The 23,988-nt window shown below is 35.0% G+C and overlaps 9 protein-coding genes across 9 annotated transcripts; 5 read left to right on the top strand and 4 right to left on the bottom strand.

The window, feature by feature from the left end:
* Positions 1-382: 382 nt before the first annotated feature.
* PHYBLDRAFT_179038 (hypothetical protein) lies at positions 383-1,805 on the top strand. The gene is made up of 6 exons (XM_018438089.1): positions 383-516; positions 571-690; positions 755-807; positions 877-1,000; positions 1,091-1,561; positions 1,609-1,805. Exons 1-5 carry the CDS (start codon positions 411-413, stop codon positions 1,183-1,185), a joined length of 498 nt encoding a protein of 165 aa, XP_018297282.1. The 5' UTR covers positions 383-410; the 3' UTR covers positions 1,186-1,561; positions 1,609-1,805.
* A 3,274-nt stretch (positions 1,806-5,079) lies between these two features.
* PHYBLDRAFT_179036 (hypothetical protein) lies at positions 5,080-6,129 on the top strand. The gene is made up of 3 exons (XM_018438088.1): positions 5,080-5,293; positions 5,376-5,498; positions 5,640-6,129. Exons 1-3 carry the CDS (start codon positions 5,098-5,100, stop codon positions 5,972-5,974), a joined length of 654 nt encoding a protein of 217 aa, XP_018297281.1. The 5' UTR covers positions 5,080-5,097; the 3' UTR covers positions 5,975-6,129.
* A 138-nt stretch (positions 6,130-6,267) lies between these two features.
* PHYBLDRAFT_184708 (hypothetical protein) lies at positions 6,268-8,026 on the top strand. Its single transcript, XM_018438977.1, has 3 exons — positions 6,268-6,899; positions 6,961-7,243; positions 7,340-8,026. The coding sequence occupies exons 1-3, from the start codon at positions 6,309-6,311 to the stop codon at positions 7,705-7,707; spliced, it is 1,242 nt and encodes a 413-aa protein (XP_018297280.1). The 5' UTR covers positions 6,268-6,308; the 3' UTR covers positions 7,708-8,026.
* Positions 8,027-8,259: 233 nt separating this feature from the next.
* Positions 8,260-10,693, top strand: PHYBLDRAFT_162315 (hypothetical protein; the record flags this gene model as incomplete). The annotated part of the gene is made up of 5 exons (XM_018434599.1): positions 8,260-8,384; positions 8,539-8,857; positions 9,041-9,319; positions 9,608-10,153; positions 10,244-10,693. The coding sequence occupies 5 exons, from the start codon at positions 8,260-8,262 to the stop codon at positions 10,691-10,693; spliced, it is 1,719 nt and encodes a 572-aa protein (XP_018297279.1).
* A 655-nt stretch (positions 10,694-11,348) lies between these two features.
* Positions 11,349-12,429, top strand: PHYBLDRAFT_139274 (cold-shock transcription factor; the record flags this gene model as incomplete). The annotated part of the gene is made up of 6 exons (XM_018430193.1): positions 11,349-11,448; positions 11,521-11,579; positions 11,708-11,716; positions 11,779-11,888; positions 12,022-12,041; positions 12,101-12,429. 6 exons carry the CDS (start codon positions 11,349-11,351, stop codon positions 12,427-12,429), a joined length of 627 nt encoding a protein of 208 aa, XP_018297278.1.
* Positions 12,430-12,718: 289 nt separating this feature from the next.
* PHYBLDRAFT_58286 (hypothetical protein) lies at positions 12,719-13,500 on the bottom strand (the record flags this gene model as incomplete). Its single annotated transcript, XM_018440292.1, has 5 exons — positions 12,719-12,874; positions 12,934-13,002; positions 13,072-13,170; positions 13,230-13,301; positions 13,408-13,500. 5 exons carry the CDS (start codon positions 13,498-13,500, stop codon positions 12,719-12,721), a joined length of 489 nt encoding a protein of 162 aa, XP_018297277.1.
* A 348-nt stretch (positions 13,501-13,848) lies between these two features.
* Positions 13,849-15,508, bottom strand: PHYBLDRAFT_162312 (C2H2-type zinc finger transcription factor; the record flags this gene model as incomplete). The annotated part of the gene is made up of 5 exons (XM_018434598.1): positions 13,849-14,087; positions 14,182-14,305; positions 14,494-14,856; positions 14,965-15,302; positions 15,469-15,508. 5 exons carry the CDS (start codon positions 15,506-15,508, stop codon positions 13,849-13,851), a joined length of 1,104 nt encoding a protein of 367 aa, XP_018297276.1.
* Positions 15,509-15,732: 224 nt separating this feature from the next.
* Positions 15,733-18,425, bottom strand: PHYBLDRAFT_176636 (hypothetical protein; the record flags this gene model as incomplete). The annotated part of the gene is made up of 8 exons (XM_018437806.1): positions 15,733-16,330; positions 16,674-16,875; positions 16,989-17,171; positions 17,266-17,458; positions 17,549-17,671; positions 17,755-17,836; positions 17,911-18,024; positions 18,336-18,425. 8 exons carry the CDS (start codon positions 18,423-18,425, stop codon positions 15,932-15,934), a joined length of 1,386 nt encoding a protein of 461 aa, XP_018297275.1. The 3' UTR covers positions 15,733-15,931.
* Positions 18,426-19,512: 1,087 nt separating this feature from the next.
* PHYBLDRAFT_58283 (hypothetical protein) lies at positions 19,513-20,719 on the bottom strand (the record flags this gene model as incomplete). The annotated part of the gene is made up of 2 exons (XM_018440291.1): positions 19,513-19,781; positions 19,906-20,719. 2 exons carry the CDS (start codon positions 20,717-20,719, stop codon positions 19,513-19,515), a joined length of 1,083 nt encoding a protein of 360 aa, XP_018297274.1.
* Positions 20,720-23,988: the final 3,269 nt, after the last annotated feature.

Below are 23,988 nucleotides of genomic sequence, written 5' to 3'. Positions count from 1 at the left end.
TTATATCACAAAGGAGTAAAGAGCTTATACTATATGACAATAATAGTCATATTCCTATTACACAAGTGTCTTACAAAGTGAAGTACATGTCTCTATGATGCTTATATTAATTTGAGGTCCCTTTCTTGACCATTAGGTACATTTTTGATATTGTAGATTATTGGTTTCCATTATTCACTCAAAATAAGATGGAAATACAATGAAATATAATAATAAAATAAAAATAAAAGGAAATGATTTTGTACCTCTGTTTTACATAAAATAAAAGAAAAACGGGCTTTGCAATCCAAAAATAAAATAAAAAAAAGACGTTCAGGTGAACATAATTTGATTGATATTTTTTTTAAACTTTATCTTATTTTATTCCTTCTTCTTTTTTGGATTTTTTTTTCTCTCACTTTATTTCAGTAATGACTTCAACTGGTGCTTCAGTCGCATCTCAAACGAATTTCGACAAAGGCGTAGAGTTCCGACTAAAAGGAAATGCTTCATTCAAGGAAGGCGATTACACAGAAGGTAAAAGCATAGTATTAAGACAATATTGGTCTCATTCTCACCAAACAATAAAAGCATTGAGACAGTATTATTTTGCAATTCTACATCTTCGTACTGTTGGTGGAAACAAGGAAAAGAAAATATTCGAAGAGAAGGCTAATGAACAGCTTGTGATGATTTACAACAACATGTCAAGTATGTATTTTGCTGCGTGAAGTTTGTGCAGGTTGTTTAGTTCAATTTTTAATTTTGATTCTAGATGTTTATTCAAAGCAAAACAAGTGGGAACGTGTTATTGAATATGCAACAATGGTAAGAATATTAACATGCATATGTGTATATTGCTTGGAACTTAGCATACGTAATATGTAAAAAAAATAGGTCACTGCATTAGATCCAAAAAACAAAAAAGCCACCTTTAGGCTCGGACAGGCTTACTTGCGACAAGGAAAAGCTGATAAGGCCAAACCTTTACTGGAGGATGTATTGAAAATGGATCCAAATGGTAAGGAAACAATTATTCTTGAGGATGGCATAAAGTGTAGTGTGAGCTCGCCTATTCTGGTTTCATTCTGATCTTAAACTTTTATTTTAGATGCTCTTGTTAAAAGTGAGATTGCTCGACTTGAGGAGGATGAGCAGCATATGGAAAATAGAGAAAAAAATATTTATCGCAAAATGTTTTCTTGAAAGAATTTATGATTTATTTCTCAAATACCCACAATAAAATATCAGAATATGTGTGTGTGTATATATCGATAATTGAATGTTTCATATTTTTGTTATTCTTGACTTAAAGCAAGGGACATTACACAACAGGCAAATAACATAATCATTAATATCATCATATAGCCAGCCCAGCCATGTCCCACATGAAGTAAGCGGTTTACAATGCGGTACTGATTTTGGAAATAGGTTACAAAAGCGACGCATATGCTCAACATCCCAAGAGCGACAAAGATGTATGCCACAATACTGGCCTGGGGAGAATTCTCTTGGTTTGTCCAAGGAAATGAATACGATGGAGCAAAGCTCTTTGAAGATACATCGAGGAGAGAGATAAATCCTATTGATAATAGTAAGGATACTGCTGTGAATTATGGATGTGTTTACCCAGCAGTGACATTGTCATGCCAGTTCGCATCCATGTAAGCAGATTGCGTTCATTGGCGAAATGATCTCTTGGATCTGGACCGTCGATAAAAGTGTGGATAGATGGGTCAAGGTAGTTATATTTTGTAGAGCATTTTTCATCATTGCATACTGTAAATGGTTTCTTTACATTAGACTCCATCTAGACAAATTTCAATTATGAATAAACAATAGACTTATTGCTTGAGCTTCCAAAGAACTAGTGGGTTCAAATAGAATACAAAGTCAGATGAGCAAGCATCACTCCTTACCATTCTAGGACCTGGTGGAGTTCACATAAGAATTTTCTTTATAGAAATGACTACTTGAATGATTCAAAAAGAGTAGAGTATTGATTTTCTAAGCATGACTCCTTGAATAAGCCAGGAAAAGATGTTTTCTTCCTTCTTTTGTTCCCTTCATTTTTGATATGTAGCGATTATATATTGCTTTTGATATAATATTGATTTATGAGCTTGTAAAGTCATACCAACAGCCAAAGTAAGTTTGTAACAACCATCACTTTGAGACCATACGGCTGAATATTGCGCCATACTACTACGTTTGTATCATAGAAACGATGGAATTATGGAATAAATATCATGTTATTACGATGCGATATTGTATAGATTGTAAAATTAGGTCATGAAAAAGTAACATCCTAAAAAAATTGATCTACATTATAATTCTCCCATAGAGTCACAAATTGATATTCATTAAAACTATTTTTACATTTACCAGAAAAGGCTTTACATTTTAATTGCCCTACAAAATAGCTTATTTGACTTGATCTGTCAAGCATGGGCGTGGATGAATAAATAACAATCGTGATCTCAGCTCATTTAGATTACCTCTTGATCTATTGCTTTTTTAAGTATCAGCTGAGTTACATATTATTATTTATATCGATCTTATTCGATATAAATAACAGAACAAAAAATATAATTCTAACACCAGTAATTTTTTAAATAGGCGATCAAACTGTGCTATACTCAAAAAAAAACTTGATTCTATTTTGAAAATTTCAGGCTTTACAAGATCTTCTGTTTATTAAGTGATATTAATGTCGTCTTTACACAAGTGATTTTTGTAAGCTTCAATGATTATTTAAAAGCAATTATTTGATTTGATTTCGAATAATCATGCATTTTTTTGTAAAACACTTAATCATATGTAAAGGGTAACACACATTTGAGTTTTAAGAATTTTCTTTAATGTGTGCTCCAACCAACTCATGCAGTATCCAAAGCTTTGGTACCTTACAATTCTATGTGTAAGTCCCCTTTTTTTGTCAATGAATTTCTGCACTAAACCAACATGAGAAAAGATGCTACAAATTAGATGATCAATAATCCAAGGATTTTAACCGATTTTATTGACATTATAAAGTTGTATTATCTATCTTCATGTGAAAGCTACAAATAATTGCTATTCAACAAACTCAATTTGACATTGATAGAAGAACCAGGTACTGATTCGGAACAAAAGTTGACCCGAATTTAGAGTTAAATATTATCCTCAAATCACAAATATGTATACTTTGACAAAAGATATGTAAAACTACGAAGATACTATAAAACATTCTCTGATCATATCAACTAGATTTACTTCTGTTTGAGGCCTGCTAGTATTCTGATATTCGTTTGTACGTCAATATTATTCAATTGTATTCTGGGTTGGTTTTATTAGTGTGTGTGTGTGTGTGTGTTTATTTTACGTACAGCTTAATTCCCAAGTTGCTGTACTTTGTTCCCTTGTTACAAAATACTAAAACATTGAGAATCAATTTTTAAGACAAAGAAAAGAGAAACATATTCTTCCTGAAACATATACCAAGCCATTGAAAACGGTACGTAATTTGACTGACAATCAGTTTCAGTTTCCAAAAATAACAATCAAGTATCTAGAATTGATTCGATTGTTATACCTTTTCCGCGACACAAATTGTTTATAAGCGATCTGTGGGAATCTTGTCTTGTCTTGACACATAAAATACAAGCTTTATTATATTATATATTGCAATACTTAAATCAATACTACGAGGCATTGTAAGTAAAGTAAAGCGTGCGCAAACTACAACGGGTATATATAATTGTCAATAGGACCCATTAAATTATATAAATACAATATGCACAAGTAATAAATACAATTTATTTTCATAATTAAAAACCCTCCGGTAAAACTCATCGCGGGTAGTGGCTTACGAGACATATATTTACCAAAGCCATATTAGATTGAATATACATTTTTTAAGAAAACCATTTTTAATTAGTTCTTTTAAAGAAAATACTCATACACTTGGAAGTCTAGACAAGAAGTTGACTAGTATATAATTTTCTGTTAATATATGTATATGTGTATCTTTGCGTGACAAATGTAATATTTTTTGAAGGCGTAAAAGATTGATGATTACACACACACAAAGTTTTCTTCTTCTTCTCTTTTTCTATTGAAAATTTAAAGCAACAATTTAAGGTTTGAACCCTACAGTTTTGCTTGGCACAGGCATATTTTATAGAGATGATTATATTTTGTACAATCAGATAAAAATCACGGACATGCTCATCATCTCACAGCTTCACTCTCAAATAAATATATTTATCTATATCTATATCTATATCTATATATATATACATCTATATTTCTTCGTGCAAAATAGCCCTTTATGACCCATACATTTTCTTTTACAAATTCAGTGACTCACAAAATAGTCTGTAGCACAATTATATATGATAAAGAACCAAGAAACAAGAGTATTGGTGATTGCAAAAGTAGCTGATATGAGCTGGCTACTAACTTTTTTTTATCGAATTTCCAGCCATTTGGCGAACAGATTTCTGGATTCTTTAATGGAAAATGATTTATTGTGTACCAAAAGAAAGTATGGTTTTTAATTTGAATTTTATTTTATTTTACTTTATTTTATTTATCTATTCTAAAACTGATGAATATTTCCACATTCTTTACCTTGTAAATGTTTAGCCTTCCCTATTATTATTAATGTTAATATTAATATTAGCAGTACCCTCTCAGGATTGCTGTTATTTTTATTATTGGACGAGTTACAAGAATCGCGGAAATAGAGGTATAAACAATAATGAATAGAAACGTAGATAGCATTTGCACACCTTTTGGCTGTCGTTGTCCTACCAATCTAACCATTGTCGTCTATTACCCCAAAAGTAGAAATAAATCTTGTGCGTGTCATGTTGAAGGTAAGTCAATCGAAATCATTAGCATGAGCGTGCTAGGGCTGTTATGTTAGCGTGGGGCAACTTGCCTTCAAGGGTAGGCAGATCGTCTTCACGAGTACCTAATTTGATAGTTGGCCCGCTGACACTGCAGTAGGAATTGTGTTCTCCGACTCAAGAAACCTATTGTGGTGGGTGGCTTGTTTGAATTGAAAGCTGGAATGCTTGGAGAAGCAATGCAATTGCTACTGACATACATACACACAAAATAGAGTGTACAATGTCATTCACTCGCCTCTCTATTCAGACAAGATGCATTTCCAGCCAATGGACAAGAGCAGAAATTCCAAGACGTACATTGGCAAACTACTCTACCCAAATTAAGAAGACGGCCGGCCCATTTACCCCGAATAAACTCATTACCGAGTCAGTTGGTGACACTTCTGCTAATATCAACAGAACTTTGGTGTATATTGGTGAGAGGGGTTATATTAATTTCTAAGCCATTTATGCTTCTTTTTTTTTCTACAACAGCTAAATATTCTTGCACAAAAATAGGTCCCTTTACCGAGACAATTCGCCGTTACAAGACCACTGCCTCACTGTTTGGTGTGTGTGGTATTTGTGCCGTCCCTGCCTTGTTAAGTACAGGAGAGGCACCTATCATGAGTGTGGTATTAGGTAAGCTTAATTGGATATAATTTATATGAAATTATGGTTATTTTGTTTTTATTTCTTTAATATTTAAGTATATGTATATGTAATTATTATTACTCTTTATTATCATTATTTATATATACATATATATATATATTGGTATAGCTGGTGTTTCCGCCATAACTCCCATTGGGTTTGTTCACTGGTACACAAAAGACTATGTGACTCGACTGATAGTCCATGATGATGTCAAGACAGTTGAGAAGCAACGCAAGAAGCCTCAGGAGATTAAAGACAAATGGGTTGGGCTCGAAAAGGTGGGTTTGATGGGGTTTGTTCGAGAACAGACGGTCCGCCTATCCGATCTCACCGACAAGAGTACACCCAAGGCTGTGATGTGGGAAGCTAAGGGAAAGAAGTTTGCCCTTGAGCGAGATGTGATGAATACAGATCCTTTCCTGAACGGGCTTGTGAATTTTATTAAGAAAAAGAGTGTATAATTTTTTTTAATATATATTGAAAGACATATTGGATCAAATATTTTTAGCTGTCTATTTTGATCGCCATTGTTCCAGTTTAATAAATACTAGAGCAGATGATTGGTCAATGGAGCTCATGTTGAGAATCGGTCTCAACCGTTATTACAATTATATATATTTTTCATTGGTCCTGTATACTTTAATTTCAGGTTGGTCATCCGTTTGGCTATTGAAAGCAAGCATTGTTAGCTGTTTGCTATTTCTTCTCGTATTTTTTTTTCAGTTACAGAATTTTTGTGTATTTCTTTTCCTCTTTATACTTTCGTTTATTTCTTAAAATTATACAAAAAAAAAAATGCCCAGAGACCGCTCTAATACATGCTCTTCAACATCGACCCTCACCAAGCGCCGACCTTCGTATATCAACATCAATGCTGCTGGTGCTGCCACTACTTCTGGTGACGACCTTCTCTTTCCACGCACACCAAAATCGATCAACAAGACTCGTAGATCGTCTCTTGTTCCAGAACACCATGACCCCCCACGCTCTCCTTCCTGCAGGCCCAGTTTGACCTCAATGAAGCACATACCTACCCTTTTATCCGATAGTACAACAGCCTATATTCAGGAAATTGATAATCACCAAGCCAAATCAAAGGGGGGCACCAGAGAGATTGTCACCCGCTCTCGTTCTTCGTCTCTCACAAGCATGCTCGTATCGTCAGCCACAGCAAGTTCTCTACCTAGCTTTGACGTTCACACACTCTACAAAATCCGAACAACACGGTCGTCTAAGAAGCTTGATTACTTTTTTGGTGAACAAGCTCCTCATGATATCTGTGTTAAAGAAATTCGCAAAGAAGGCTTAAAAGCAATGTTGGAATCAAAAGTACCACTCTGTTATTTACTCTATCATTTGTTAGATGAGTACAGCAGTGAGAATTTGGTAAGAATTAATGGAGAATAATTGGCTGAACACAAGTATTAAATATGCATAACAATGATAGTTTTTCTTTATCGAATTGGAACAATACGAGTCATTCACATACAGCTCCCCACAGCAGCAACTCACTACGGCTCAGCACATTTATAATACATACCTAACCCGCAACAGCCATTTTGAGGTCAATCTTGACGACCGGGTCCGGCGAGCAGTAATTACCGCATTGGAAAAGAAAGAAATATCGGGATGCTTTGATGCAGCCAAGCGTGCTGTGTATGGTTTATTAGAATCGAGCTTCCTTCGTTTCTCACAAAGCCCTGTGTTCGATGAGATGACCGAAAATTGTGGTAAGTCATTCGATTGTGGTTACTCGTTATTATTATTATGTTAATTAATTATCATTCCGTATTTACTTATATATTATTTTTTATTATTGTTATTAGGTGAACTCACGACAAACTATGATAATGAATCCCGAGATTTAGCAGTCAATAAACTTATCACTTATATTGAGGATCAACACTCCCTCATTTACACCGACCCTCACACAGATACACCAGTGTTTATGAGTGTCTGCCAGACCTCAAGACGTCGGCATGAGCTGATAAAATCAATGATTCACGAGTTCTGTCGTACACTGGTTGGCGTGGAGTTCAACTATTACCGTCCTGACCCTTCTGCATTTTTCCAGGAACAATCTTCTCGTTCTGGATCGCCTACCTCTTCAGATACACGCACCTATAAAAAAACCACAGGTCATTCTCCAAAGAGCAACAAAGATGTATTTGACTTTTTTGGAAAGAAAAAGTAGTAGTATTATAACAAGCTCCATTCATTCCTTTTTATTCCTTCATTAATCCTATGCGCGCACCTTTTCTTTCCTTTTGTTTAAGCTATGTACCCCTCCAGATTCCTTAATTCTTTATCCTTATTTTTCTCTTATATATTTCTTTCATTCAACTCATAGTTTTCCTTTCTTTATAGACAATTAATTCATAAGAACACATTCCTTTTCATATATATATATTTTTCTCTTTCTGCATTTTGCATGTTTCTATTATTCGGGTTCGCTCCTTTAGTTTCAAATATAAAAAATAAAATAAAAAAATAAAAACAGGCACAATTTAATAATACCTAATAATAATAATAATAATATGCCAATCCTTTTTGCGTGGTTTTTTTTAATCTCTTGATCGTCTTACTACACACTTACTCTACTTTTAGTTAGATCACTTGAATAATAGTCTGTGCATGTCATCCAAAGACTCTACTGTGTCTTCAAAATGTGATGTCATGATAATAATAAGGTATAAAAAGGATCAAATATGATTCACGAACAATATCAAATGGTACTCTAATTAGTATGTCTAGTCACAACTCTTTCTCAAGTTTCTATTCAGCACTTCCTCACCAACCATCTTTTCGCTTCTCACTAAGAGCCAAAACCACACCAGTCAGAGAAACTATTCATGGAGAATCGACGCTCAAGTAAATGTTTAAATATCTTTGCTTTTATATAAAAATATGAATATTTATATTTTCAACTAATCAAAATTTCGGGCGATCTATTTCTTTTCTCTTTCTCGGTGTATATATATATTAATATTAATAAATTCCTTTTATTTTATCTTTCCTTTAAAAGGGTCCCGGTTTATTTTCCTCCTCGTCTGACATCTTTACCTAGTCGCACCAAACCAGATCAATCATTAAGCCTTAATTCATCAAACACACCTTCAAAACATATTGGAACATCTAGCTATGTACCAATATTATCTTTACCACAACGTCAGGATGATGTGATAATGCAAGGGATATTACTTTGTGTGTGCGAAATGGGAAGACATAGAAAGAAATCTCAAGATTTTGACGAACTCAAAGAACGTCAGAGGCAAGGAAGACTAGAATGGCAAGAATTAAACGCAAAGCTAGTATCCAATCAAATTGAACTATACCAACAAACCGTAAGGCAATTATATTACCTATTATTTTTTCTTTATTTAAAAACAAGCAAAAACGTCTTGAATAACTCAAAATTTAGTATTCTTTTGATTTATGAATTACACAATTATACGCACATACACACATGTAAATATGTGTATGGGAATTTATTATTAAACAAAAACAAAAACAAAAACAAAAAATAGGATAATAAAATAGTGCATCGAATTCCTCTCGCTTCAAAACATTGCATTGCCTACCTCACCATAGTATCACCTCAAGATTGCTGTTGGAGTCTTGAGATCAAACCTAGAATGTCGATCCACCAAGGACTCGGGTCATCCACTGGGCGCTATCTTTTCATGTCCCGTAAGATAGAACAGTCACGGGAATGGTACACAGCTATTTACCGCACTTTGGGTGTTCATTCAAGGACACCGATGCCTTTACTGGTACAAGTCAGTGTGCCGCTGTGTGATCTAAAAGTATGTTTGTGCCTGGATAAAATTTCACAGAACACAAGATTGGATATTAGGATGGGAGATATCAAGCGTGGCGTCATTCATGCTTTATATAAACAAGGTCTTTTGGAAGATGGGTTTAAGCAATCCTTGGAACTCTGCTGGAGATTTAAAAATCAAGAAGAATGGATACAAGACACGCCAAATAAACCAATGTACCTGATAGGCCCTCAACTGATAGAACAAGCAAGTGCACAAATATTTTTGACAAAACAATATGATTTCTTACGTGGCTACGCCTCATACCCATAGACACATTTCTTGGAGCTCAAGCCTCGGAATCACCCAATAAAAGAACTTGGGGTTTGGTTTGAAGATGAAGTTGTATGGTTACGCAAAAAAAATCAACAAATACCTATTTATTGCCTCCAGTCCGGTTCGTTTCTGTTCCTGATCGACCTCAACAAAGCTCTCTTGTGGAACAATCCCTATCATGGACATAGGCCTCGGTTTACTCGTTTCTCTCTTGCTACTTATTTGAGCGCAGGAACTGCTAGCATTCGGGAACATTTGGGAGCAAATTCAATGTGTTCTCTCCCAAACCCCAGTGATTTTGACCGACGAATGAGTAATATGCTGGCTGCATTTGCTGTATTTGATTTAAGCCGTGTGCAGAATATCAACATTGGATCCCACAGAAACATTAAAATCCACACACTTAATGATTCACTCGAGTTACAAGCATCTTCAGATCACACACTGCGGGAATGGGTAATAAGATTACAACAAGGATCTCAATACTCAACTCTATCCAATGATAGAGTACAGCGCCATGAGATATATTCAGATCTTATCTGGGTAGGTTTATCAATAACCCCACCTTTTCTTTTTATATAAACAAGCGTGCACATTAACTATAAAATATTGATTATTATTCTCTTTTTGCAGAAAGCAAGTATGCTGTATGTTAAGCAAGGTCGCCGTAGTACCTTCAAACAGTATTTGTGCGTCCTAACACGGCATCGCGGATTGATTTTGTTTGACAAGTACAGACGGTCATCATGGACAAGTAAACCAAAGTCTGAACCAATCTATCGTCGGTCCCCAAAGACTGTATATATTAGTAATGCGTATGTTTACACCAGTCCATCTTGTGTGAAAGATATGATTAGAACAAAAGCAAGGAACCAGAAAACTCCTCCTAAGATGTTTGAGGATGGAATGACAGAGGGTACGCACGCAATCCAGCTTCTATTTGTAGTCTACCAGCCACCAAATCCAAAAGATTCCTGGATCCATCAAAAGCTCTCTGGTAGACGTGTCTGGGTGTTCCAAGCAAAAGACAAGGAAGAGAAGGAGGCTTGGGTATGGGCACTCGATCAGGCAAAGAAATTATAGACCTTTTTATATAAAGTTCCTCACGCCAAGTGTGGACGAAAACGGACGAAACGAGCACAAGATTAAGTGATACAGTCCAGCTACCAGGTGAGGATAGCTGTATAGTAAGGGTTAATTCTGTGAGCCGTCCTTCATTATCGGCCGCACACAAGAAAAATGAAGTCGTAAGCACCAAAATATTGAAATATATCATTCTTGAAAACGCTTTCTAAATTTTGTATCCAACTATTTCTTTCTCCTTCTCTCTTTCCTCTCATTCTCTTATTCTTATTCTTATCATCATCACCATCATTATAATTATCCTTATCATTATTTTTCATTTTTCATTTTTCATTTCGCAAATCAAAACGTTTACTTTGGATATTTTAAGCTGCTGTCTGACAGAAATATACACCATATTTAACCTATTGACACACAAACACAAGTACAAGCACAAGCATATACACATACACACAAACACCTATAGATCTATAGATCTGTATAATATAATTATCATATATATAAGGTGAATTATAAAACAACGTGCAGTAAAATGAGTGGAAAATGAAAAATTATTGAGAAATATGAATATTTACTGTGTCTTTATATTTATCCACAAATATATATGTATGTACGTATGTACGTACCTTTTTTCTTTAGTTTATTGATCATCTTTATGTCGTCTCGTCAGACAGGAATCGTAAAATTCTTTAATTCAGCAAAGGGATATGGATTTATTATCCCAAATTCACCAATCAATCAATCAAAGATCGAAGGTAAATGCATTTTGAAGAAGAAAAATCAGAAAGGAGAAAAATAAAGCTTATCTTATGCACATGCACAAAAAGAGGTGTTTGTTCATCACACAGCTATTCACAATGACGGAGGTTTCAAGAGTCTGAAAGAGGTAACTATAAAACATTGGATCAAGCGTGTTCCTTGACACTATCCAAACAGATTTTTTCTATCTTCTTTTTTTTATAAATATATTTATATATATAAAAATGTATACATATCCACTCTTTTTTGCTATAGGGTGAAGAGGTAATACAAGAACGGATGATATGTGACATAAGTATTTAAGAAATTTAATGAGATGCAATTAGGTTGAGTATGACTTGATTGAAGGACCCAAAGGTTTTCAAGCAGCCAACGTATCTGGACCAGAGGGAATACCTGTCCAAGGAGACCCCTTTGCAAGTCTGAACCAGAATAGGTAAGCTAAAGAGGAGCTCTTGTTAGTTACTCGTATGGATTTCAAGATGACAATATGTCTTGGGGTGTCTCATTATTTGGTTTGATTTGATTAAATTTAATTTGATAATTTAACTCTTTGAAAAATCAACAAGAGGGCAGTACAAAGATGAAGGTAACAATAATTATTATATTAGTAATTTTCACAAAGTAACAAATACATAAATATTACAGACAAGGCGCAATCATATTGGGTGGGATACAACAACAACTATTATTTGCCAGTGCATGGGGTCTATTCATACGGACCTAGCTATGTTCCGTACGGCCAACAGCCAATGTACATCATCAGGTCAACAGGAACACCCATTGTATCTCCACCTTCTTCTTCGTCTAATTCAATAGTACCGTCCCAATTAGCCACAGCTTCATGGCCAAGGTATCAAACTATGCCTACTCCGGAGAAGACACCTTACCATGCTGTATACGCATATTACTATCCGCGTCCAGTAGCATCTCGTAGTCCACCTCTTACACACTCAGAATCAACTTCCTCTGACTGATAGAAACTGAATCATCGATACAACAACATTAATAATAATAATAATAATAATAATAATAAACACATGAAGAAAAATTATAACCTTTATATTCTTAAATTACTGCTATCACCTACTATGCCTTTAAGCAATAGGGATCAAGACTAGATATGATTAAATAAGTATGTGTGTGTGTGTTTGTATTTTATTTTAGAAAATAATGTTTATACGTCTATTCAATAGTAATCCTCCATCAAAATAGTTTATTGTAAAGATTCTCTGGAAAATAAGGCTTCTGTTGAATAAATGTCGATTATAGGAGGAGGAGGAAAATATGGTTGGTTGACAGGTGCCGTAGAACGTCTGACCGGCTAGTATTTTCGTTTTCGTTTTCATGTTGAAATACATAATAGAATGATATTAAATGATTAAGATTCTTTAGTTTGTACACAATATTCCTAAAGCTGATCTATTTACCAATCCAAAAGATATAGGAAAGTTGTTCAAAGGACGATGGCTGGCCGCAACCGCCTTTTCAATTGTATCCACACTTTCCGCCACCTTGTTGTAAGTATCCTTAACAGTCTGAATAATCGACTTGTATATAATGAAAAGTAATTGTTAATTGATTAATATATATATATATATATATTGCATGTTATTTACTTCCAGTTGATCTATACGATCAAAAGCCAATTGTAGTGCTTTATCTTGTTCTCGTAAGGATTGTATCATAGTCTGGGTATCGGCTGTATCTTTTCGAGCCTATTTAGAAACAGAAAGTTGGGAATTTGTTTCTACCAAAAATATGTAGCCTAACTGACCTTTTGGATAGTTTCAGATGTGGCATGGACTTGTTTGTTGCATGTCAATGTAACTTTGTCCATTTCAGCCAGCTTTTATAAAGTAATAAAGCGTAGATAAAAAAAAAAGAGAGCCAAATACAATCAAGCTTCATTTCTTTTCTTTTCTTCTTTGGTTTCTATTGCTGGTTTTATTTACGATTGGTATAGCTGTCTTTTGGATGTTCCATCTTTCGGCAAGCTCATTAGCAGCTTGTTCAACTAACGGATTCCATTCGTCTTTAGTGGCCATTAGGAAAGAAAAGTTTCAACTGCTTTATAGACGTCACAAACATTTGCTTCAATAAAAAGGAGAAAAAAAAAGGAAAAAAAAAAGTTGCACAGTTTTATCTTATTGTGTACTTCTTCTTCTTATTTTTCTTAATAAGAGAAAGAAAAGTCTTTACTTACAATATATTATATATAGAAACAAGTCCATTAGAGAAGTAGAATATGAATATAATTAATAGCAATAAGAAAAAATTGGGATATTTTATGTACTTTGGTTAAAAGTAATATCTAATTATTCTCTACCTGACTCTAGCTATTTTGGATTTCCCTTTTTCTTCTTCTTTTGACCATTTTGTTATCTACTCCATCTTCATCTTCGTCTTCTGCTATCATTTTCCTTTTCACTCTTGTTTGGATAAATACTTTTTCTCACTGGGAGATCATCCCAGTTGTCTTCGTGCTCTTTCTCAATATGAGATACAAAGTCGGAGGGTAACTTGAAAATGATGCCACATTTTCTGTGTGGGCATATTATTGATTTGGATTGCTTGGTATGCATGGGTAGGTGCTTCTCAAGGTGAAATCGGCGGTAAAATCCTTTTCTACAATCTTTTGTTTTGTTTGCGCATTTGCATGTTTAGTTGATGATACTAATGGACAAGAAAATATGCTTATAATCAAGTAAGTCTAGGAGTGAACTTACTCAGAATATGACATTTGTAAGGTATGTCGCCAGTGTGATATCTGATGTGTGACAAAATCCCACATAGCCTACTAAAATTCTTTCCATAAGAATTACATTCTTTCCAAAAACAATGAGTATAAGCCTAGTGGAAAAAAATTAATACAAGAAAGCATAAAGTACTTTTGTGTGTGTGTTTGATCCATATTACTCTTATGTACTACTAAATCATTAATATATATTATATGTATTCTTTACAATAAACTTTATCAATTTGTCTTCTTTCCTCTTTTATTAAAGACAACAAAGTCTTATAAGTATTGTAAACATTACCATTCCTTTGGGCTCAATGTGATCGTACACAATATGATTTTTCAGTTCAACAAGTGTCAATCCTGTCTTTTCACAGTTTTTCCACTGGCAACTACGACGAGCCACTTGTGCATAAACCGTTCTCTCAGGAGAGACAAATCGTGTTGTTAGGCATGGATTAACTTGTTTTCGTTTATGATTCCCTCTGATGATTGGTACTGGGGAAGAAGAGCGCGACATAAAGTTTTCCGGAACTTCGGGTTCAGTTGTCGGAAGACGGACATCCGTTTCGGGTGTAAAGCTGGGTGAAGAGTGCGAGTTTGATGATGTAGTTGGATTTTTGTGGGCACAAGTGCATTGACAAGGAGATGCTCTAGGCTCATTCTAACGTAATACACACGTGTACAAATGTTAGGCTTGGTTTTTTTTCTCTGTTAAAGAATCAAGATAAACGTATTTGGTTCTAATATATCTAGATTCTCTTCTATGTACACCATACGCGTATTTCCTTGCCTCTGTCGGTTCATGTGAGGGGATCTTATTATACAGAATACTAGCTTCAACAGAATCCAATCGAGCAGCCAATCTTCTTTCTAGCTGCCTTATTGCATTAGTTAATTCGGACAATTGATCTACGTGTTGGCTGCCCTCGTTGTTGTCCTGGATATCTTGGCTAAGTCGATTGTCTTGGATATCCTGGTTGAGTTGGTTGAACTCGTTGAATTGGCTTAGTTGACTGAATTGATTAAGTGGGGTATATTTCTGGTATTTGGGCTTTTCTGTATCGAGCATATAATAACGTGGAGGTCGTATCGTCCGTGAAGGTGCAACTAGTTTGGCGGTTTAGTTAACTATTTCTGTTTTCTTTGCTTCTATTGAAAATATAATATGTACACAAGCATGCACATATATATATATATGTATGTATGTATATGTATGTATATACACAAGACAATTATGACTGATAATGTGAATTACACTTAATCAGGTGCTTACGTTGATCGGCCAATCGCTGCACATTGTGATTTGAATACATTGAACTTCAGATTAAGATGATCTCTTTAGGGTATATGTATATAAATACAGTAGCAATGCAAAAATATGTCTACGTTTTGGTATAGATGAGAGTGAGAGAGTGTTTTAGATTAGCATTTAGTTGCTTTTCTAGTTTTTCATTAATGTGTGAAAGTTTAATAGAATTGATTCACACAATTTGGCTGATTTATCATTTTGCTAGGTACACCACCATCCTTTCTTTTTATCAACTTGCTCAACAAGCTTCTTTATTATTATTATTATTTTTTAAAAAAAAAGAGAAATTAGATAATTAAAACAACCTTTTTAATCTTGTATTTTGTTTTTTTTCTATGTGAAATTATATCTATCTATTTATCTATCTATATTTGTGTTTAACTATGTATATAATTTATACAGAATTGTAAATTAAAATAGATTATACTTAATAGACCCACTCCAACTTGTGAGAATCCTTGGAGGATGCCTTTGTTTTCCGTCCAAGGACTTCAGTGACCTTTTCACGTACACCGAATTTACCCTTGCGGTTCATCACAAAGTAGTTGACGATTGCTTGTTGGGTCATGATTCCGGCCAGACCAGCAGAGGTCTCACCTACAACAACACGACGGATATCTTCTTCTGAAGGAAGTCCATACTTGCGGAATGGGTGCATGCTGAAGCTCTTTTGAGACAAGAAGGTCAGGTTATGCTCGCTACGTGTGTCAAAGAAATCGGTTTTGATGCTGCTGTTCTTGACTTCAGCCAAGGTGCTAGGGCTCCACTTTGGCTCGGTTTTATTGATCAAATGGGAAGTGACACCCTCAGTAAAATCGTGATGGTTCTATAACGACGAAAAAAAGTTAATTATACACTGCATAAGCCTGTATGTTTTATATCGTTGTAATATGATAATGTACAGTACAGCACAGTACAGCACAACATAAAACAATAAGTAATGCCCTACACTTTACTGTACTGTCCTGTACTGCCCTATATGACATGCAATGATGCAGCACGACACGGCATGACACAGTGCAGCACAGCATAAAATTCGACCCTGTGGATCATCAATTATTTATGCCTGTGCTGCGCAGTATGCTGGCAAGATCGATGTTTGTTTTTGCCGCCTATATTTTGCGTGCACACACACACACACACACATATATATATATATATATACTTACGGCCATAACATGCAAAAGTTTGTATTCCATCTTAAGGCACTGGGCAATACCAAGTGTAGAACCAATGCGCATCTGCTCAAGGGTAACCTTGATAGCGGTTGGGGAACGCTTCAAGAGATCGGCCTTAGTATTAAGAGCAAATTCGGATCCATCCTTTGTAAGAGCAGCAATAATCTCTTCTACTGTGTCATACTTGAAACAGCTATTTTCGTAATTAGAATACAATTAAATAAAATTAAATTAAATTAAATTAAATTTCCAAGGAATATACGTTGTTGGTACTACAATAACCTAATATCAATATAGCCAACTTACTTGTCAATTGTTTTACGAACACTGCCACCAATAGAAGGTTTCAATGAAGAGTCAAATTCTGCAGAAAACTCTTCAATTGCATCGCTAATGATCTCAGGGTCAGCAGAGTCAATCTCGGCAAGGCGGCTCTCGAGAGCAGACAAGCGAGATGAGGGAACAAAATGGGTGGCAAGTCCAGAGAAACTAGACAACAGCAAACCCCCAAAAAAAGATAGGTATAAGGATAAGTAAAAGTATAGAAAATAAGGTTTAAGCATATATAATGTAAGTTACTTACAGGACATCTTCGCCCTTGACAGAGTTACCGGTCATGGCCATGTAAGTACCGATCTTACCGTCAAGACGGGGCAAGAAGAAGCTGGATCCAACATCAGGGAAAAGTCCAATAGCAGTCTCTGGCATGGCAAAGATAGTGTTTTCTGTGGCCACTCTGAAACCACCGTGAGCACACAAAGCACCACCGGCACCCACTTTATAAAAATGTAATAAAAAAAACAAAGAATAATTAATTAAGATATACTTTAAATAGAAAAATATAAATATATAAGAAAGTTACGTACTTGTAATACCATCCATGAGGGCGACATAAGGTGTGTTGAGGGTAGCAATGGTGTGAAGAAGACGATATTCATCAGTAATAATCTCAGCCAGGCGCTTCTGATCTTCTAAGGAATCTATAACATCTGTTGTTGAAATAATTTTTGTTATTAAGAAAGAAAAAAGATGTTAGGCTGCGCTGATGGTTTGTTGACACTAAAGATCCTACCACGGACATCGCCACCAGCACACAATGCACGACCAGATCCCTTGAGAATAATCACATTAGCCAGTTCAGATTTTTCCCATGCCTATTTTTGATGATCAATATACGTATATTCTTATCCGGATGTATGTTGTACAAGGAGAACTTGACATTCATTACCAAGAGATTGGGTAAGATTGTCTTGATCATATCATGGTTCAATGCGTTCAGACGTTCAGGGCGGTTGAGGGTAATCTGACGAGAAGAAAGAACCTTGTTGACAAGAGCAGGAGCCTAGGTACGCATATAAATATGTGAGCGTGTATATATAGCAGGATTAAATTAAATATTAGAAAATTATGCATGGTTTCTCTTTATTTTTCTATTTTTTTTTGACAGAAGATAAAATTTCCCTTTATTATTATCATTCAGCTCATTACTGCACTCTACAAAGATAATTTCGAAATTTTTCAAGTCTACAATTATTTACCTCCAATGAAGAACGCTTGGAGGCAGTTGCCATCTAATGGACATTTGGAGGAAGGGGGGGTTTTTTTTTAGTAAACAAATAAAAGTAAAGGTACTTTAAGACTATAGTTCTTTACCAAGCGGATTGACTGGGTACATGTACGGGCAGTATGAGGTGTGTTGAGCCTTTGGGCCAATGTACGACCGACAATTTGAATGTGTTGCATGTTGAATGAGGTTTCTGGTCAAGACACACACTATACACTACACACACACAAATAAAAATAAAGACTGTGTTTGTGGTGCCTGAATTTTTTGTTGTTTTTTTTGTTGTTTTGTCATCTCTTATTTAAAGTACCGATTAGTATTTTATTTTACTTTAGTTTGTAGCTTTTTTTGTGAATAAAAGTTACAAAAAAAGTAAATGATGATGATGGTGATAATGACTATTATTATTAAAGATTGTAATTATACTTGTGATTGTGATTTTGATTGTAATTGTGATTGTAATATGTAATATTCAAGTGTAATTCTATAACTTCTAAATACGGAACTTTCTTCTTCTTTGTTCTTCTTTACTTTTTTATATTGAATTGTGATTTTGTCAATTCAATTGATGGGTTACACTATAATCGATATAATGGCATGTTCATAAACATTTTTATTTATCAATTTATTTGTAATTATATAATAGCAATAGGACAATTGTATAAAATAGTAATAGGAAAAAAAAAGAGGTGATTTAGTTGAGAAATATGTAATTGTTTTCTGGATTTATATTTTCTTGGGCAAATTTGTTGATTGTTTACGTTTGAAATAAACCTTTATATCCATTATAGTTTTCTTTTTCTTTTTCTTTCTCTCATGGGTTTGGCTTGTACTCAGTCCAGATTGGAATAAAAATAAAATGAAAATCTCGATTGAATCATAATAAATCATAAATAAATCATCATACAAATAAAGCTGAAATGGTTAGAATTGTTTCGATTAGAAAGTAAATTAAATAATTAAATAATAATAAATAATACATAATAAATAGTATTTTTTTCTTTAGTAAGAATAATGGTAATGGTAATGGTAGTGGTAATAGTAATAGGAGTGGTAATGGTAATAATAATAGTAGTAGTAGTAATGATAGTAGTAATAGTAATTGAGTTTTGTTTTGGGAAAGTTTTTTGGGTGTGTGTGTCAAAGAAGAAGAAGAAGAAGAATATATATATATATATATATAATATGATAATATACATTGTGTTATAAAGAAAAAGAAGATGTGCATGAGATAAAAATCTCTGTATTCATCTTTCTTGTTCTTTTTTAGTTGGGCCATCGTTGTCCCATCCAGCCCAATTGGCCAAAGGCTGTCCAGAGGGCACTTGTCTTGTTGACATCAACACGGCACAACTTTTGGGCATCTGACTTTCGAAACGGTGTGTCTTTCTCACCATAGTCTTGTGCAGCTCTAATAAGAACACGTTTACAGCGAATGTACTGAATTGGGCTTAGGCGAAGAGTAGACGCAATTCGAGCTTCGACTGGATGCAGGCGATGAAAGTAAGGCTGATTAGTGATTTGGAGTGAGGCACCTGATAGGTAATCAAATAGTAAGCACACACACACAAAAATATAGGTAAGTTGGAGTTCAAATATCATTCATCTTTTTTTGGATATGGTGTTTGAGGTTTTTTTTTTCATCTTTTTTTTTTTTACCTTTCCAGGACACCTTGACCTGAATGTGATCCAAAGCCTCGGGTTGCGGTATCCATGACGACGGGAAATAAACATCATCTTCGATATCAATGTCCACTGTATCAAAGACGGCTGCAAGGTCAAGCTTCTCTTTCCTAGTCAATGCTGGGCTCGGCAGACTTTCATTTGAAGCCACTGGGAGGCTGGATAGGTTCGGCTTGGCCCTTGAAACACGACTCGTCTTCTTTTTAGTGGCGGGTTTGTCGGACATTGAGTGCTTTCTCTTTAGGGCAGGATGCACAGCGTCTTTGTCCAACATGCCACAGGAACGACCTCCGTTTCTCTTGCCGCCTGTACTGTTGTCGGTCATTATTGCAGCCATGGAATTAATTCTGATTTCGTTCGAGCTTGAGGATTTAGAGCCAAATGTTGAAGTGGCCTTGATCTTTTTGCCAAGACTAGAAGCCAAGGATCCATAGACATCCAGAGAAAAAACTTGATCATGCCTACACTTGCTTTCAAATCGATCTGACTTTTTGAGATCAATTGTTGCTCTTTTTGTTGATTTTGGTGTTGTTCTCAAGCAGTCAATCATGCGGGAATAATCCTGAACAAATTGCTTTCTTCTGTCGCCAAAAGGTGCAACCAGGGCTTGGGTATTTGTGGAATTGATCCCTGGCGGCTTGCAGGAGTGGATATGAGAACATGGTTGCCATGGTGAAGAATAGACAGCCTTTGGCTCGGTGGGTGTCAGAGGAGGAGATAACAAACAGGTATTTAAAATGTTTTTAGCAGGATGGTCCTGAATGATGTTGATTGTCTTGAGGGTTGTCATGATGTATTAGAGATGTTTAATTAATTAATTAATTAATTAATGAAATAGAAGAAAGAAGTTTTTTTTTGGGGTTAAAGATGTATGTAAAGGAAAATTAATGAAACAAGAAAAGTAAAGTAAAATGTACAAAGAAGACAAAGAACAGAACAATACAAAGAAACCAAAGAGTTTTAAGCGAATTGAATTGATTTTTTTTTCTTTTTTTTTGGGTGATAGTTGACTATTAATGCATCTACCCGGAGCTTTCCCGGTGCGCTAGCGGAGAATAGAATAAGAAACGTCTGCTTGTATAAATTATACAAAAAAAATCTACAAACTTAGTTTGTTGCTCAGATACCAACACAGAAAAAAAATTGTTGCTAGGGGACCCTTTTTGTACACAAGAATCACACTATTTCTCACCTTTCCAACCTTACGATATTTTCCTCTCTGCACTTCTTGACAGGATCAATGGCCAAGAATTAGAAAGAAATAATTATAATAACAATAGTATAAAGGTGAAAAAGGTCTTGTCATTGTTCAAGACGTCATTGCTAATCTTCCAGACAGGCTTGTACCTGTTGCATTCATTTGAACTCAGTGGTAACATGACGCAGATATCACAGGAATCATAAGAAGAATAAAAGAGGAACTTTCAAAGCATTTTCTTTTAGCTACAATACCAAGGTTGCCAAGATAAGCCAAGTAAAATAAAATATAAAATAAAGTATAAAATATATCTACATACCTACCTATCTTTCTATCTAAAGCCACCCCCTTATTTTTATTACATGCAATTCGTAGTTATTAGAGACGTGTGTTTTACGTGTTTGAGATGAACTGATAAAGTCTATCTATAAAGGATTATTATTATAACCATTATATTAATTATATTATAAAATATTTAAATATTTCTTTTTTGGGTTTAATTTCCACACTACCTCTGCTATTTCTTGCAATTCAATCCAAAGACCTTATTAATCACATTACCTTCTATTGTATCTTATAGATTTAGTCATGAAAATGGCCTAGCTGCCAAGACAAACTAGACCTACATATATATATGTACATGCTTTACAAAATGTATACAATCTTAAGAAATTAAATAACAAATAATAAAATATGATAAAAAAAATGATTTTAATTCTCGTGTGTGACAGGCAACACAAAACGACGCGATTTCTTTTTAGTTGGGAGAACAGACAATGATACCCGTTATTCCTGGTTGATCAATAGGCTATTGTGTCCCACAAGCCCTCAATTCGGAATTGTGTACAGTAACACGATCTCCTTCTAGCTCATACTACAGCTTTCTGTCACATTAAAGCACTATATGAAACAACACATGAACTCTTCTTTCTCTCCGCCAAAAAAAATCATTTTTCTCCAATACACATCCTTAACACTTTGGAACAAAATAGACATTTATACACTGTCGGCCTTTCGGGGATTAATGCTTAGAGAGCATCAGACTTGTTATATTTTTTTTATATTTTTTTAGCATAACAGTATTGTGGTACCAATATTATACAACAATCGCAAACCTGCTTTAAATATTTTTTATTATTTTATTTTTTGGCTTTTATGGAGCACTTTTGGCTCATATTCATTGTGTAACTCTTGAAGAAGTAAGATACTGAGTACTATTTGATTGGAAAGTTCTTTTTTTTTTGCAAGTTATATGATGTTTCTTATAGATTTTATATTTTCTAATTACGTTGAATCAAGGTCAGATTCCCGATATAACTCGAATGTTGCTCTGTAACCGGAGCCGACGACAGAAGATGTCAGAAAAAAAAACTTTATGGAAGGCGGAAGACCAGTGATAATTCCAGGTAGTAGATTCGGTCAAACCAAACAAAAAAACAAAAAAAAAAGATGTAGTAGGGTCGACAAGAGAAATGTTTTAATGGAAAACAACGAAGTTATGGGAAGTCGAGGGATTATACCAAAGAATTTGAGCTATAAACTCGTTCACAATGATTTTTTTTACGCCCAAAAAAAAGGGGGAAATGTTTCTGGGACTCAATATCTTACTTCGATATAACGCATGGAAAAGTGGTGATAAAATTTGGGATTCACTGTCAAAAGCAAGAATGATAGGGGGTCCTTGTTATGTAAGCCTCGGAACCAGATGTTGCGCGCCCGATGAAAAAAAAAACACAAACAACGGGAAAGTATGTCAGATATAAAGAAGAATAGAGGTGAGGACAGGCAGGGAATATGTACATGGGCGCGATGATGGGAGCAGAATAATTGACATGCCTGAGTAGAAAGACATGGTCATACCAATCCCAGAAAAAAAAATAGAAAGAAAATGAACATAATATGTGCTAAAACTTATGCATGACCGTGTAGACGCCTCTCACATATAGGAGATATGACAAGGGAGGTATGAGCAAAATCTGGGGAGGACGAAGAGACAAACTATACTTGAAGAAAAAATATATTTGAGGAATAGTTTGAGTAATGTATAGCGAGAAGGGGGACCGAAAGTAACTCCTGCACCAGCATATTGAAATAAGGATCAATTAGAAACATGTAGATAATATAAAGCTGCCGCCCAGAATTGGGGAATTGTGGGGGACAGGGAGCAGTATACAAAGAGAGAAAGAAAGAAAAATGACATCCAATTAGGCAAGTTAATCACCGTGTTTTACGATTCGTAAAGCAGGTGGCCCTTGACAGCTAAAATAAGATACTAGAGAAAGTACAAATTGTAAAATCATAATGGTCGGTAGATTACAGCTGTGAGAGGTAAATGTGGGGGAGCGATGGTTACCACATTCGCATATAGAAGAGAAAAAAAGCCAGGGAGTGACCAGACCAGCTGGAGACAAGGGAACGTGGATTTACAGCTGTAGCTAGCAAAGCTAAAGGGCGCATTGTTGGGTACCTGGATCGAGAATCCCGAGTCCACAAAGTCTGCGGGGGAGACACAAGGTATCAAGATCGATTATTGGGAATCACTTATATTGAAGGGATCTGTACACGAAGGAATGGCTATTAGCTATAAATAAAAGAGCGATTGACACTGCCCATATAACATGCCAATTCCTGGGAAATCCACCAAAGAGCTCAAGATAGTAATGGGATCCATGATAGCGAGTGATCAAAGAGATAGAGATGTGAATGAAAATGATTTCTACACTTGGCTAGAAATGTCGTACTAAACAAACATCTCTGTACAAGGGATAAGGTCAAAAAAAAAAAGAAAATAGATTAGAGGTAGTCAAGGTAAGATGGCAAGGTTATATTGCTACAGCAAGCCATTATGTGAATTTAAAGAG

The sequence above is a fragment of the Phycomyces blakesleeanus genome, assembly GCF_001638985.1.
Source record: "Phycomyces blakesleeanus NRRL 1555(-) unplaced genomic scaffold PHYBLscaffold_2, whole genome shotgun sequence".
NCBI lineage: Eukaryota > Fungi > Mucoromycota > Mucoromycetes > Mucorales > Phycomycetaceae > Phycomyces > Phycomyces blakesleeanus.
The sequence above is the reverse complement of the archived record's forward strand: the minus strand, read 5'-3'. Positions and strand labels throughout refer to the sequence as shown.